The sequence below is a fragment of the Balaenoptera physalus genome, assembly GCF_965194825.1.
Source record: "Balaenoptera physalus genome assembly, chromosome: 7".
NCBI lineage: Eukaryota > Metazoa > Chordata > Mammalia > Artiodactyla > Balaenopteridae > Balaenoptera > Balaenoptera physalus.
The window spans coordinates 51,421,095-51,437,150 of NC_138886.1; the positions used below are offsets into that span (position 1 = coordinate 51,421,095).

The 16,056-nt window shown below is 39.9% G+C and overlaps 1 protein-coding gene across 2 annotated transcripts in view; it reads left to right on the forward strand.

Moving 5' to 3' along the window:
• The window catches only part of DOCK8 (dedicator of cytokinesis 8), a 236,688-nt gene that overhangs the window by 171,865 nt on the left and 48,767 nt on the right, over positions 1-16,056 (forward strand). For both annotated transcript variants that reach the window (XM_082470796.1, XM_082470797.1), the window contains 5 exons: positions 4,113-4,282; positions 7,653-7,795; positions 9,698-9,880; positions 10,212-10,344; positions 11,311-11,398. In XM_082470796.1, coding sequence (XP_082326922.1) covers positions 4,113-4,282; positions 7,653-7,795; positions 9,698-9,880; positions 10,212-10,344; positions 11,311-11,398 — 717 coding nt within the window. The remainder of the gene's footprint in view (positions 1-4,112; positions 4,283-7,652; positions 7,796-9,697; positions 9,881-10,211; positions 10,345-11,310; positions 11,399-16,056) is intronic.

Consider the following 16,056-nt stretch of genomic DNA (forward strand, 5'->3'; position numbering starts at 1 on the left):
ACACACACACACACACACACACATGCTTTGTCTTAATTGTCCTTTAATAGCACAGACTTATGTGATTTCTAAAAGTACTCTTTAGTATTTACATAAACGGTAGTTTCTATTTTCCATTTCTCTAGTGAAATGTCTAGGGAAACAGCCTTTACATCTGTTTTGATTCCTCCTAAAATTGTTGCTGTTATTTTAAATACTAGCAACAGAGTAGAGTATGTTCAGAAGCCATGATGTGATTATATTCAATCAGGTAGCTACATTCTTCACACATGTACACACACACACACACACACACACACACACACACACACACACAAATACACACAAGGTACCTTTTCTACCCCCCAGAGGAAACTAATTAAGAGTGTCACTCCTTTGGCAACACAGTAATCCCTGATTGCGGCATTGTCAGTTACTCTCCTGGAGAGTCATTAAAAATACCATCACGGACTTTACCATGTGGGCAAAAATCTCAGAAACATCTTATCCTTTGACAATATTTCCTTTTGATCAGTACTTCCTTTTGCTGCCATTGTAATTAGTAGACTCACCAACACCTGCCCATATGAGGCGCAAGGCCAGTGGGACACATCTCAATACCTGAACTCCTGAAAAGAAGCCACAGGTCTAGTTTCTAATGGATCTCTCTGGAACCCCCCTTACCTGGGGGTATCCACAAACATCCACATATCATTAAATCCGTAGTGGTTTTCAAGAATGTGGAAATTATCTAGCATCTTTGTGTTATGCTACCAAATGTTTAAAGAATTAATTCCAATCCTTCACACACTCTTCCAAAAAAATAGAAGAGGAGAGAACACATCCCAGCTCATCCTATAAAACCAACGATACCCTGATGGCAAAAGCAGACAAAGACATCAGGAGAGAACTGCAGACAAATATGAATATTGATATAAATATCCTCAAAAAATACTGGCAGACTGCACCCAACAAGATATAAAAAGGATTGTACACCATGGCTAGGTAGGATTTATCCAAGGAATGCAAGATTGGTTTAGCATCTGAAAATCAGTTGATGCAATACATTATATGAAGAGAATAAAGGATAAAACCCACTCAGTCATCTCAATAGGTGAATAAATACTGAGTGAAGTAAATCAGACAGAGAAAGAGAAATATCGTATGAGATCGCTTATATGCAAAATCTAAAAAGAAACGATACAAATGAAATTATTTACAAAACAGAAACAGACTCCCAGACTTAGAGAACCAACTTGTGGTTACTAGGGGGGAAGGGTGGGGGGAAGGGATAGCTGGGGAGTTTGGGATTGACATGTACACACTGCTATATTTAAAATGGATAACCAACAAGGACCTACTATATAGCACAGGGAACTCTGCTCAATATTATGTAACAACCTAAATGGGAAAATAATTTGAAAAAGAATAGATATATGTATAACTGAATCACTTTGCTCTACACCTGAAACTATCACAACATTGTTAATCAACTATACTCCAATATAAAATAAAAAGTTTGAAAAAAAAGCATTTGACAAAATCCATTAACTCTTCCTGAAAAAAGACACTTCACATACCCTTTAGGAATATATGAGAATTTCCCCAACCTGATAAAGGCATCTGTGAAAAACCCACAGCTAACATCATACTTATTGGTGAAAAACTGAATACTTTCCTTCTAAGGTCAGGAGCAAGACAAGAATGTCCACTCTTGCTTCTTCTATTCAACATTGTACTGGAAGTTCTACTCAGAGAAGTTAGACAAAAAAATGAAATAAAAGGCATCCATATCAGAAAGGAAGAAGTAAAGCTATCTCTATTCACAGATGACATGATTTGTTTATAGAAAATCCTAAAGAACCCACTAAAAGAACTATTAAAGGTAATAAGCGACTCACGGACTTAGAGAATGAACTTATGGTTACTGGGAGGAAGGGTGGGAGGGAGGGATAGACTGGGAGTTTGGGATTGACGTGTACATACTGCTATATTTAAAATAACCAACAAGGACCTACTGTTAAAAAAAAAAAGGTAATAAGTGAGTTCAGCAAGGTTGCAGGGTATAAGATCAATATACAAAAACTAACTATTTCTATACCCCTGAAATGAACAATATGAAATTTAAAAAAAAACATTCCACTTAAAGTAGCATCAAAAGAGTAAAATTCTTAGGAATAAATTTAACAAAAGAAGTACAAGACTTGTACACTGAAAACTACAAAACACTTTAGAAAGAAATAGATCTAAATAAATTGAGAGGCATGACGTATTCATGGATCAGAAAACTTAATATTGTTAAGATGGCAATACTCCCTAAATTGATCTACAAATTCAGTGCAATTCCTCTCAACATTCCAGCTGGCCCTTACAGAAATTGACAGGCTGATACTAAAATTCATGTGGAAATTCGAGGGACTCCAATATAGCCAAAACAATCTTGCAAAAGAAGAACAAAATTGGAGGACTCACATGTCCCAATTTCAAAACTTAATACAAAGCAAAAGTAGTCAAGACTGTGTGGTTATGACATAAAGATAGATCTATGTAAATTAATGAAATTGAATTGAGTCTATAAATGAATCCTTACATTTATAGTCAACTGATTTTTTAACAAGAGTGCGAAAAAAATCAATGGCGAAAAAATAGTGTTTTCAACAAATGGTGCTGGGAAAACTGGATAGCCACATCCAAAAGAATGAAGTTGGACCCCTATCTCACACCATATACAAAAGTTAACTCAAAATAGATGAAAGACCGAATTGTAAGTGTTAAAACTATAAAACTCTTAGGTGAAATCTTAAGGGTAATCTTCATGAAATTTGATTAGGCAGTAGTCTCTTAGATCTGACATAAAAAATACACCCAGCAAAAGAGATAAGTTAGACTTCATTAAAATGGAAACTTCTTTGCTTTATAGGACATCATTAAGAAAGTGAAAAGACTCCAAACAGAATGGGAGAAAATATTTGCAAATCATAGATCTAATAAGGGATTTGTATCTAAAATATATTTTTTAAATCTTACAACTCAATAATAAAAGAACAAATAACTCAGTTTTTTAAAGGGCAAAGGATCAGAATAGACATGTCTCCAATGAAGCTATGACCAATAAGTACATGAAAAGGTTTTCAACATAATTAGCCGTCAGGGAAATGTATATCAAAACTAGTTAAATACCCCTTCTGTCTTAGCTCCTTTAGGCTGCTATAACAAAAATATCATAGAATAGGTGGCTTATAAACCACAGAAATTTATTTCTCACAGTTCTGGAGGCTGGGAAGTTCAAGATCAAGGATCTGGCAGATTCAGTGTCTTGTGAGGACCCACTCCCTAGTTCACAGATGGCCATCTTGCTGTGTCACCCCCATGGCAGAAGGGGGCAAGGGAGCTCTCTGGGGTCTCTTTTATAAAGGCAGTAATCTCATTCATGAGGGCTCTGCTGTCATGACCTAAAGCCCTCCCAAAGGCCCCACCTCCAGATACCATCACATTAGGAATTAGGTTTCAACATATGAACTTGGGAGGCAGGTCACAAACATTCAGTTCCTAGCACCTTCATACCCACTAGGGTGGCTGTAATACAAAAGATAGATAATAACAAGTGTTGGCAAAGAGAAAATAGAACCTTCATATACTGCTAGTGGGAATGTAAAGTGATGTAGCCACTGTTGAGAGCAGTTTGGTGGTTCCTCTAAAGGTTAAATATAGAGTTACCAGATGATCCAGTAATTCCACCCTCAGGTAGATACCCAAGAGAAATAAAAAACCTATAACCACACAAAAACTTATACACAAATATTCATAGCAGCGTTCATAATTCATAATAGCCAAAAAATAGAAACAACCCAAATGTCCATCAATTGATGAATGCATAAATAAAATGTGATCTGACTATGCAATGGAATATTATTCAACAATAAAAAGGAATGAAGTACTGATTCTACAACATGATGAACTTTAAACATCATGCTAACAGCAGAGCCAGGACTAGAACACAGGCAGTTTGTCTCTGGATTCTGTATGCCTCTACCCTACTTTGCTTGGTTTTCACGTCGTCACCCCATTGTTTAGGAGCATTCTGGTCAACCTCACTTCACTATAACCTTTGGCTTTTTGTGTGGTGCCAATAGGATCAGCAAAGTGCAAAGGAAAGCTGTCAGTGCCATCCACAGCCTGCTCAGTTCTCACGACCTGGACCCGCGTTGTGTCAAACCAGAGGTGAAGGTCAAAGTTGCTGCCCTCTACCTGCCTTTGGTTGGTATCATTTTGGATGCTTTGCCTCAGCTCTGTGACTTTACAGGTAACAATGCCCTCTGTTTCCTTCTTTAGATTGATGGGAGCTCTTGCCAAATGCCCCACTAAAATGAGGTTTCTGTTACTAGCTCCAGTGCTGATATGTTTGTGTGAGCAATTCCCAACACCGGAGCTCTCCAGACTTTTTTAACATAGGCCCCAATAAGTGTATTTTTTTTTAAGGCACATAGCCCTGTATATGTTTTTCATTTAGAAATTGTTTGTTTATTCATTCACTCATTGGTCTGCTGGTATATGATGAACATTATAGACCATACACCACAAAGGATAAGATAATAACAGAATTATTTCTTTTGGAGATCCGTGCTCTAATGCCTTGAAATAAAGTTGTTCCTTTTTTTTTTTTCTTTTATGAGCTTTTAAGGAAAGAAGCAGACTCGAATGAGTCTAAACACTTGTACCATGCAAAAAAAAAAAAAAAGGCATGGTGTCTGACACTATTAGGAGATTCTGCCATGGTAGAGAAATTTTGCCTTTGACACTAAGAGGCTCATTCTAAGGTTGAAAGTCAGTATCTCCCACTTGGCCACAAGAGGAAAGGATAGATTGTCTGAAAGGCCTTTGCGTACCTCCTGAGTTTATTTGCATGTTACTGTGTGGATTAGGGAATGTAGACAAACAAAACTACCCTCTCCCAAAAAAGAGCATCTTACCTGAGACCTGAGAAAGACAAGCCCATCTGCCTACCCTCCCCACAACACACACTCACACACACACAATTCTGACCACTTCAGAGTGGTTCTTGCTTTTTCCTCAGCAAAGGGAAGTTCTTAAAAATTACCTTGCTTGTTCTCTCAACTGAGGAAGGATCCCAAGGAATGCTTATTGAGCCCAGCATCCTTGGAAGCAATCATGCTCGGAATCTTAGAACCATCCATGTTTTCTTGCTTCCTCCAAATGCAAAGTGTCCTATGTGACTAAATTATTTCTAAAATCCTTGTGGTGACAATTCTTTAGCTCATAAAATGAGAGAAAAAACGGGCAGGGAAATTACAGAAGCAAGCTTGGCACACGAGATGAACCGGCTGCAGGGTGAGGTGCGTGGAGCTTCCTGTAGCAGTGCCTGACTGGAGGGCAAACGGAGAGCAGAGTTGTCTTCAAGATTTAAAGATGCAATTCAGAGCATGGCAGGTGACTTGCAGACCATTTCTAGGATTTTGCCTGGACGTTTCAAGAAGGTTTCACTTGAAGACCTGTGATTTGTTTGTTCCCAAAGCAGGGAATCACATTAGCATGCATTATCCTAAGCTTCCTTGTTGATTAGAATTTTCCAAATCAGTGACTTAGGATCAAAACTTTTCAGCACTTGGTCTTTGAGCCTTTTAAGTCTCAATGGTTTCTTTACGTATGCACTGAACTTTATAGTCATGATGTAGCTGACAGGTGGGAAAAACAGTGTAAGTATTCTATTATTAGAGGTAATATAGTGCATCTGTTACATATGGAATCTTTCGATTGATAAACTAATAAGAATATAGTATATTTTTTTAAAAAGATACAACTGAATTCAAATTCCAGCCTATTTATTACTATATATGACCTTTGGAAAGTTCCTCAGCCTTTTAATGCCTTCCCTTCCGTTCCTCGGTTGTAAAAATGTGATAACAATGCCTATATCTTAGGGCTGTGATAAAGATGAAATGAGAGAACTTCTATAAAAGCATTTTGGCAGCAAATGTTTCTATCCTCTCCTCTCCTTGTCTTGTAACCATGACCCTATGCACATTTAGGGGAAATGAGAACATATCCTCAAATTAATCCTGATAAAGTTATCAGGTCTTGAATAATTGCCACATGCTCTTCATTTTACCATTTGTTTAAAAACTCAACTGACTTAAAAACAGTAGTGAATTATTATTTTTAAAAATTGAGTTCTGTTTTTATAAGTTTGGCAGGTGAAAATACTGTTGACACTGTAGTTTTTATGAAAAATTGAAAGTCAAAATACTATAATGTTGACAGGTCTAATAAAATTACAAGTTTTTAATGGATCAGTCATACATGTTTTAACACACTTTTCTCAGAACTGCTTAAACAAATATTAATACTTTCTGTGTGTATGATTCATAATGGTCTTAAAACCAGCCTTTTAAATGGTGGGTACTTATTTTGTTTGCATACATCTAGACCTATGTATAAATATAGATACATCTATATTACATGGATACATTAAATTAACATTTATTTCAAACATTCAATATTAATAAATTATTGCTGAATTTGTGATAATAGCTTGTTATTCTATAAGGTACTTGTTTAATTCTGTAATTATATGTTCCTTTCTATTTGTTCATTATTTGAAATATATGAATGAAGTAAAAATATCATATTATAGAAAAGTGTTATGAAAGCTTTGAATTTTTTTTTCACAGTTTGAAAAATTAACTTCTAGCCTAATCTTGTGCTGGACATTTTGTCTCTTTTACTAGACTGCCTACTTTTTCCTATAGATGATAAACAGGAATAAATAGATGATAAATAGATGCTATTTTCCTATAGCAGATAAATAATGCTAAATTTCAGGTTTAAAATTACTGTGCTGACCTTAGTAACTAAGTATCAGTCACACATGGGGCAGTGGGTAGGGAACATAGGGTAATACCATCTTTGGCTTGATGGCAAGAAAGATTTTTTTAAGACTTTATTTTTTAGAGCAGTTTTGGGTTTATAGCAAAATTGAGAGGAAGGTACAGAGGTTTCACATACACTCCCTGTACCCACACATGCACAGCCTCCCCCATTATCAGCATCCCCCACCAGAGGGGTGCATTTGTTACAATAGATAAACCTACATTGAGACATCATAATCACCCAAAATTCATAATTTACATTAGGTTTCACTCTTGGTGTATATTCTAGGGGTTTGGACAAATGTATAGTGATACGTATCCAGCATTGTAGTATCATACAAATTAGTTTCTCTGCCCTAAAATTCTTCTGTGCTCTGCCTATTCATCCCTCCCTTCCCCCAACCCCTGGTAACCACTGAACTTTTTACTGTCTCCATAGTTTTGCCTTTTCCAGAATGTCGTGTAATTGGAATCACACAGTATGTAGCCTTTTCAGATGGGCTTCTTTCACTTATTAATATGTGTTTAAGTTTCCTCCTCACCTTTTCATGGCTTAATAGCTCATTTCTTTTTAGCACATTGTCTGGATGTGCCACAGTTTATTTATCCATTCACCTACTGAAGGACATCTTGGTTGCTTCCAAGTTGTGGCAATTATGAATAAAGCTGCTATAAGCATCCATGTGCAGATTTTTGTGTGAACATAAGTTTTCAACTCCTTTGGGTAAATACCAAGGAACATGATTGCTGGATCGTATGGTAAGACCAATAGTATTTTAATTGCAGCTGCAGATGCCCGCAGTGGAAAAAATCGTACCAATGGCTCAGATGAAGAACAAGAAGGGACCAGTGCAATTAACCAGAATGTGGCACTAGCCATAGCTGGGAATTTTAATTTGAAGACAAGTGGAACAATGCTGTCTTCCCTGGTATGTTGGTGCACATTTCTCCCGTTTATTTTTCATTTTGTGTCTTTTCCTATCCTTTAATGGGCTTGTTCCTAAATTCACCTACCAGAACCCAGCATAGAGCAGGCAGTGAGATTTCTGCCTCATTGCTTGACGCCAGAAGGAATCACTGTGAGGCTAGCAGTTGAGAAGGGAAATGGCACCGTTGAGGCAGCACACAGTCATGCAGGGTTCTGGCAACAGCAAGAGACTCACAGATCAAATTCAGGCAGTTTCAATGGTGCTAAGTTCAAGGCTCAGAAAACCAAGAAAGGTGAACTTGGAAAATCTGAGATATTGCAAAGGAGATCAAACCAAGGCTCCCTCAGGTGGGAGGCTGGCACTGTGTTTATTCTATGTGTATATTATTCATTCTGTGTCTGCCTTAAAAAGAAGATTGAAGGAGGCCGGTTGCTTGGTAGGGTGTGTCTTAAGCTTCTTCAGCTTTTCTAGGTCCCCAAGAGAGCCTAAGCACAGTTGTTTGGCTCTGTCCTTTTGCACAGACACTATGGGCTTGAAGAGGGGCTCCTACAGGAATACAACCTCTGATTCACTTGAGGTGGGATCTACCTCTGTTCCTTGCTGAGCTCTGACAATCCTTTTGTCAAGACAGCGCTGCATCCTCCAGCTTAATTTAACTTTGCATTTCAGTGTAGGGTTCATATCTGCAGAGAACTCAGCTCAGTTCTTTCCTAGGAAGGCAGCCTCTCAACCTAATTCTGCTTTGCTGGGTGACTTTCTTCTCTTCCCTCCAGCACTTCCCCATTCCCCACACACCCCCATGAGAGTTGAAGGGCAGGAGGTAAAAAAAGAGAAAAGAAACACTGGAGAGTTGACATCAGTCATCCTACAGTTGAATAAATATGGTGTGCTTTATGAGCTCTTCCACCTTCCTAACTTCTTACCAAAGTTAGCTGCCTGAGGTGGTGTGTGCCTTTTACATTGTTGTTTTTCTCCAACAGAGAAACTCAAAAGCCCAAGAACCTTCCCCTCTTAGAAGGTATTTCCTATGAAGTTATAATATTGTGTGTATATTCAATACATCTAAAGATTTCACTTCTTCTTGTAGCCATACTCAGAAAAACTAAAGTTAAAGTAATTTCGTAAGCCCTGTCATTCCTATCCAGACCTACCATTCCCCTCACGTATGAACTAATACCTCACTGCAGCTTCACCACTACATTCCGTTGGATGTTAGCTATGCCACATGAATCACATATTGTCCTTTGTGTTGATTGGATGAGTGACAGAAAGTGTGCTCAGCACTCTGAAATGAACACTGCAGCCAAAGTATGAAAGCAAACAGCCTGAGCCCCTACACCTCCCCCCCAGGAGAGCATAAATTGTGGTTAAAGTCCCATTACAGAGGCCTCCACTGAATTATGCACTTGATTAATTTGCTGAGCAGTTCACGACCCTTATACTTTGGACTCTGACAAAGAAGCTAAATCTTGAACAGTTAGGGTGTTTCGGGAAACCAGCCAGGGTAGTTCTCTGCTATAAGTCCAACCCTGCTGTCGCCAGCTTGAAGGAGAAATATACTACTTGAAGATCTCACAGCTGGGAAGGCCCTGTGTATCACTGAGATTGGGTTGGGGGAGGGCATGGTCAAGGTCCAGGGCGGACCACCAGACCACACTGCTCCTGAAACAGAGGGTGCCCTGGCTGAAAGCCTGGTTAGAATACTGCCCCGGGCCAGCCCCTCTGCAAAGCAGCCCAGCTCAAAAGAATGCGGCCTCCCCAGCTGGAGGAAGGCAGAGTTCCCGGAAACATCCCCGTCAAGGAAAAATACAGTTACTGTGTCTTAGGAAATAGCATCCCTTTCAATGTGTCTGCTGCTCAGCCTCTTGTCCTATGTCTATCTCCCAATCTGCCTGCTTCCAGCCCTACAAGCAGTACAACATGCTGAATGCCGACACGACCCGAAACCTCATGATTTGCTTCCTCTGGATCATGAAAAATGCTGATCAGAGCCTCCTTAGGAAGTGGATTGCTGACCTGCCATCAATGCAACTAAACAGGATTTTAGATGTCCTTTTCATCTGTGTCTCATGTTTTGAATACAAGGTATCGTTCAAGTTCTATCCTGTCTTGTCACTTTTCCCCTCTGTTTGGGCAATGGGGGGCATCCTTAACTTTGTCTTATTTCTGTATTAAAGTCCATAGCCTATTTGTGTATCCATAACCTATCTAGCTATGATAATTCCTCCGGCAAAGGATCTCTGCCTTCTGCAGAGAGAACCTCATTCCCGTTAACAGGATTTCAGCCTTAGGGGCGTGTCTGTGTAGCACATGTCCAAACTGGCTGATGTCACCATGAAGTGTTCTGTCTTTAGGATTCTCCCCATGAACAGAGATCTAACCAAACTTAATGTCCTTGTGCTTCTGTCCGATCCAGGGAAAACAGAGTTCTGACAGAGTCAGTACCCAAGTTCTGCAGAAGTCGAGGGATGTCAAGGCCAGGCTGGAAGAGGCTTTGCTCCGTGGGGAAGGGGCCAGAGGGGAGATGATGCGGCGCTGCCGGGCTCCAGGTGTGTTGGATCGGCCCTTCCCTGCTGTCAGCAGAGCTTTGTACCCTTTGTGGGAAGGAGTGTCCTCCCCACATGATGAGTAGACACCATCACTTTCTTAAGACGTTATGGTAATAGAGACAAGCAGTTTCTGGGGTTCTGTGCAAGATGTATGAGATGTTAGCCCCATTCCTCTAAGGGAAAGCTCCTTTCCTGAGATCACAGGAACCCTGGAAATGTCCTCAAATGGCATCTTCTGTTTAAAACTTGTTGGTAGTAAAAGGTCCCATCCAAGAATGTGAGTCATAGGATGAGATTAATGGTGTCTCCCTCAAGGCTGACACTTCTCCCCGGGATATTTGAGTAGTCTATGTAGATAGTTCTACTGGATAGTTCTGGTTCCAAGGTCATCTTCTCAAATCATGCAGGGCACTATTAGAATGGATCCAGTCCTCGCAATGGTCTCAGAGTGTTCCAGTCCTCCAGGGATCTCACCACATTAGGAATGATCTCCAAGAAGCTGAGCTCTTCTCTGTAGGATAGAGTGAAGTGTTCAGGCACCCTCAGTCTTAGTCACTGTGCTCAAGAAAAACAGAGTGACAGCTCCTTCTAGCAATGGGACACCATGGTAGGGAACTTGGAAGGAGACGAGCTTTTTCAGTGGTGGTTGGATACCCTCATTCTACACAAACACTCTCCTTTTCAGTAATTCAGGGAGAACCCCCAATTTCACTGGAACCCCGTGTTCATGAGAAATGTGCTTGCTGACACTCCAGAAGGGCAGGTGTTCTTCTAAGCTCTAGCCTGTCAATCAAAGAGCAGGTCAGCCCAGACTTGGATGTGGGCTTTGTCTCCCACCAGCACCCAGCATGGATTCTAATTAGCCAGAGAAGTGATGCTGAGTCCTCTCAGCTGAGCTTGTTCCGGAACTTCTGGTTATCTTGCTGCTGCTAATCAAATTCCTGTCGTGCATTTCTTAACTCCTAGGGAATGACCGATTTCCAGGCCTAAATGAAAATTTGAGATGGAGGAAAGAGCAGACACATTGGCGGCAAGCTAATGAGAAGCTAGATAAGTAAGTCACTCAGCAACTCTGTGCTACTTTTACCTAAAGTTCAAAACTATTTTTCCCAGGCTACTTGTGTTACTGAAACAACTACATCCTTCCAAGGGTAAGAAAATGAAACATCATTATCTGTGTAAATTCAGTTCATCCAGGGACCCAGGATAATCAAAGGTATAAAGAGTTATGATTTCCAGCCCTTAAACATTTATCACACTGATAAGCATTTAAAGAAAACTAATATTTAGCAATCTCAGCTAGCTTAAGAAAAGCTGCTGATGAGGCAGGACAGGGTACCCAGGACCACATCATTTCAATCCATATTTACACTCCAGAAATGTGTACAAAGATGTATATTCAGGGACATTTATGTCAGCATTACGTAAAATTGTAAAAAAACTGGAACATTCTTAATGCTTAAGAATAGGGAAATATGTAATGAAATATTAGATTGGCATTTAAATGTTTTCAAATCATTTTAATGATATGGGAAATGCTTATGATATAATGTTAAGTAAACAAAGCAGAACAGATACTTGTTTTTAGAGTATAATCTTAAATCTCCAGCTACGCATAGTAAATACATTTTTAAAAGACTGGAAGGAAATTTACCAAAACATTAACCATGGTTTTCCTTGGGTGTTGAGAATATGTGTAAATGATGTTTTCCTTTTTATACTTTGCTGTGTGTCCTACAATGGATGTGTATTATGATATATTATCAGAAAACAATGCTAAAATGAAAGAAGAAAAATCCTGCTTGGATCGCAATATATGCTATATACATATTGCTATATGTGCAGCAATTTGGACATATGAGTGCTAAAATGAAATTGAGTAGATAGCACATATCTGCTGCTCCTCTTAGCAACAGGTAGCCTAATGAATCCTAGGGTTCACTGGCAAAACATTATATGGCTAAAGACACCCCCCCACACACACACACACACTTGACAAGGCATAGGTAGGGTATCCCCATGGTGTATAAAGCACCCATCATAAGGAGGGGTGGGAGATGGGGCAGACTTGAGTAGCAGTGTTGTTTTGTAAATAAATATGTTACTATCTTGGTTGTTACCACAAGGATGAATCATTCTGGCTCACTTATGGGACTTTTGGGAGTCAAATTTATTTTAAAACATTAAGGAGGTAAATATTTTTATTGAATGTGTTACTTGCAAGGCCCAGTTGTTGGTCTTATGAATAATATCCATTTGGTTTGGGTATTTTATGCTTGTTCTAAGTTCCCTGAACTGATTTATAAGATATTTGGTTCTGAGAGTGCATAAGTTCCAGTTCAGGCAATGAAACCCACGCCCCGCCCCCCAAAAATTAAAGAAATATTGTATGTAGTTAGTTGCCACAGAACTGCCTGGGTGGTTAGGCCATCTACGCCATGAGATTAAAAGAAGAGCCTAACAAAGCATGTTTGCCTGGGCTGTGTGAGTGGATGTTTGGGGAAACCTTTCCCCTTTGCTGCAGAAACAACACAATACTGAGACTTTCCATGCAGGGTGCACCAAACCCCTCCAGGTCAAGTCTCAGCCCTGAGCTATGGGATGGGCTGCTCATAATCAGAGCTAATGATTCTCCTCTGATCATCTTCAGGGGTGATTTTTTTTAAAAGAGAAAACATAGTAAAATTGTAACTGCTAAATTAAGCTATTTGGAAAACTTTTGTAATTATAATAGTGGTGTCTTTCACCTTTTTCTTTCAGATCACTTTTCAATTATTTTGGCTCTGTTTCTTTTAGAGCAGTCATTTTCAACCTGGGCTGTACATTAAAATCACCTGGGGAGCTTTTAAATCTCCCAGTGCCCAGGTGTACCCCAGGACAATTAGTTTGGAATCTCCAGCAGCGGGACGCAGAAATCAGTATGTGGTGAAACTCCCTAGGTGATTCTTGTGTAGTCAAATTTGAGAACCATCGTTTTAAAAAAAATGGCTTTTTAAAAATCAAATTAGTGGTGATGGTTGCACAACAATATGAATGTACTTAACTGTACACTTAAAAATGGTTAAGGCGGTAAGTTTTGTGTTATGTGTATTTTACCACAATTAAAAAATTTGGGGAAAAATATCCAAATTAGGTCAGTCTAGATCTGCACTGTCCAGTACAATAGCCAAGGTAGTACTATAAGTGAAAAATACATGCCAGATTTTGAACTTAGCACAAATAAAAGAATGTAAAATATCTCATTAGTAAGTTTTATTGTGATTGCACATTGACTATTTTTTGATATATTGGGTTAAATAAAATATATTAACATTAATTTCACCTGTTTCTTTTTGTGTTTTTTGGTGTGGCTACTACAAAATAGAAAATGACACATGTGGCCCCCATTATGTCTCTTTTGGATAGCTTTACTCTAAATCTAAACCTCCAGTAAATTAATAAAAAGTAGCTTTTAAATTTCACTTATTTTACACAAATATTATCATTTGGAGAATGAGGAAAAAATGTAGAGCAGCTTGGGACCACAGAGCCTATCCTAAGCGTGAAAACATTTTTTTTTAATTTTTAAAAAAAATTTTTTAACATCTTTATTGGAGTATAATTGCTTTACAATGGTGTGTTAGTTTCTGCTGTATAACAAAGTGAATCAGCTATACATATACATATATCCCCATATCTCTTCCCTCTTGCGTCTCCCTCCCTCCCACCCTCCCTATCCCACCCCTCTAGGTGGTCACAAAGCACTGAGCTGATCTCCCTGTGCTATGCGGCTGCTTCCCACTAGCTATCTGTTTTACATTTGGTAGTGTATATATGTCTGTGCCACTCTCTCACTTTGTCCCAGCTTACCCTTCCCCCTCCCCGTTTCCTCAAGTCCATACTCTAGTAGGTCTTCGTCTTTATTCCCGTCCTGCCCCTAGGTTCTTCATGACCATTTTTCTTTTTTTTTAGATTCCATATATATGTGTTAGCATACAGTATTCCTTTTTCTCTTTCTGACTTACTTCACTCTGTATGACAGACTCTAGGTCCATCCACCTCACTACAAATAACTCAATTTTGTTTCTTTTTATGGCTGAGTAATATCCCATTGTATATATGTGCCACATCTTTTTTTTGTTTTTTTTAATAATTCTTTATTTATTTATTTATTTTTGGCTGTGTTGGGTCTTCGTTTCTGTGCGAGGGCTTTCTCCAGTTGCGGCGAGCGGGGGCCACTCTTCATCGTGGTGCGCGGGCCTCTCACTGTCGCGGCCTTTCTTGTTGCGGAGCTCACGGGCCTAGTTGCTCCGCGGCATGTGGGATCTTCCCAGACCAGGGCTCGAACCAATGTCCCCTGCATTGGCAGGCAGACTCTCAACCACTGCGCTACCAGGGAAGCCCCTGTGCCACATCTTCTTTATCCATTCATCTGTCGATGGACACTTAGGTTGCTTCCATGTCCTGGCTATTGTAAACAGAGCTGCAATGAACATTGTGGTACATGACTCTTTTTGAATTATGGTTTTCTCGGGGTATATGCTCAGTAGTGGGATTGCTGGGTCGTATGGTAGTTCTATTTTTAGTTTTTTAAGGAACCTCCGTACTGTTCTCCATAGTGAAAACATTTAAAACGCAGGGAAGGGACTTCCCTGGTGGTGCAGCAGATAAGAATCCTCTTGCCAATGCAGGGGACACGAGTTCGATCCCTGGTCTGGGAAGATCCCATGTGCCGAGGAGCAGCTAAGCCCGTGCACCACAACTACTGAGCCTGTGCTCTAGAGCCTGCGAGCCACAACTACTGAGCCCACATGCCACAACTACTGAAGCCCGCACGCCTAGAGCCTGTGCGCCGCAACAGGAGAAGCCACCACAATGAGAAGCCCGTGCACTGCAACGAAGAGTTGCCCCCGCTCGCCACGACTAGAGAAAGCCCACACAGAGCAGCGAAGACCCAACACAACCAAAAGTAAAAATTAAAATTAAATTAAAATAAAATAAAATAAATAAATAAAATTATGCAGGGAAATATTTATTCTGAGCCCTTGATGGTATGTAAGCCATAGCAATGCCCCCATCATTGTGTGAAGGGGACTCAAGCACAGCTAAGTGATTATCCCGGACCAAGAGTTTTAAGCTCATATCAGGATGCCCCAACCCCTATGGCAACACGTTGGCCACTGGGACATCTTGGGAAAGTTAATTCTTCACACTTTCCTTTCCTAGCCACTATATTTAGGAGATACAAAATGTCTCTTTCCAGCTTCACTTGGACTTTATGAGAATGGATAAATTAATGCATAAAATGTTCTGATTCTTTAAGAAGGAACCTAATAGAGAAGCAGCACCAGGTAATTTCCCACTCCCTCGTGGCTAATAACCAATGACGTCCAGCAGGATGTTAGATGGCCTGCCCCACAGGAATGCAACCTTGCTTCCCAGTGGAAAAGGACAAAAGGCCCATACTTGACTCTGCAACCCCAAGGCAGTCTTTGGAAAGTCAAGACACTGACTCTTCCCTGACCCAGTTCTGAAACATCATCCTTTCCTAATCAAGCAGCATCGCGATTAGCCAAATTCACATCACACCTAGTCTCACCTCCTCTAGCTTGTTGCCAAGCTAGGCTTCTTGGCTCAGATCTAGGCTTCTTGGCTCAGTTCAGGAGATGGCTCTCACGGGTGAAATGCAAGAATGACCCTGAAGCTTTAAGCACCAATCTGATTGGCTGACCT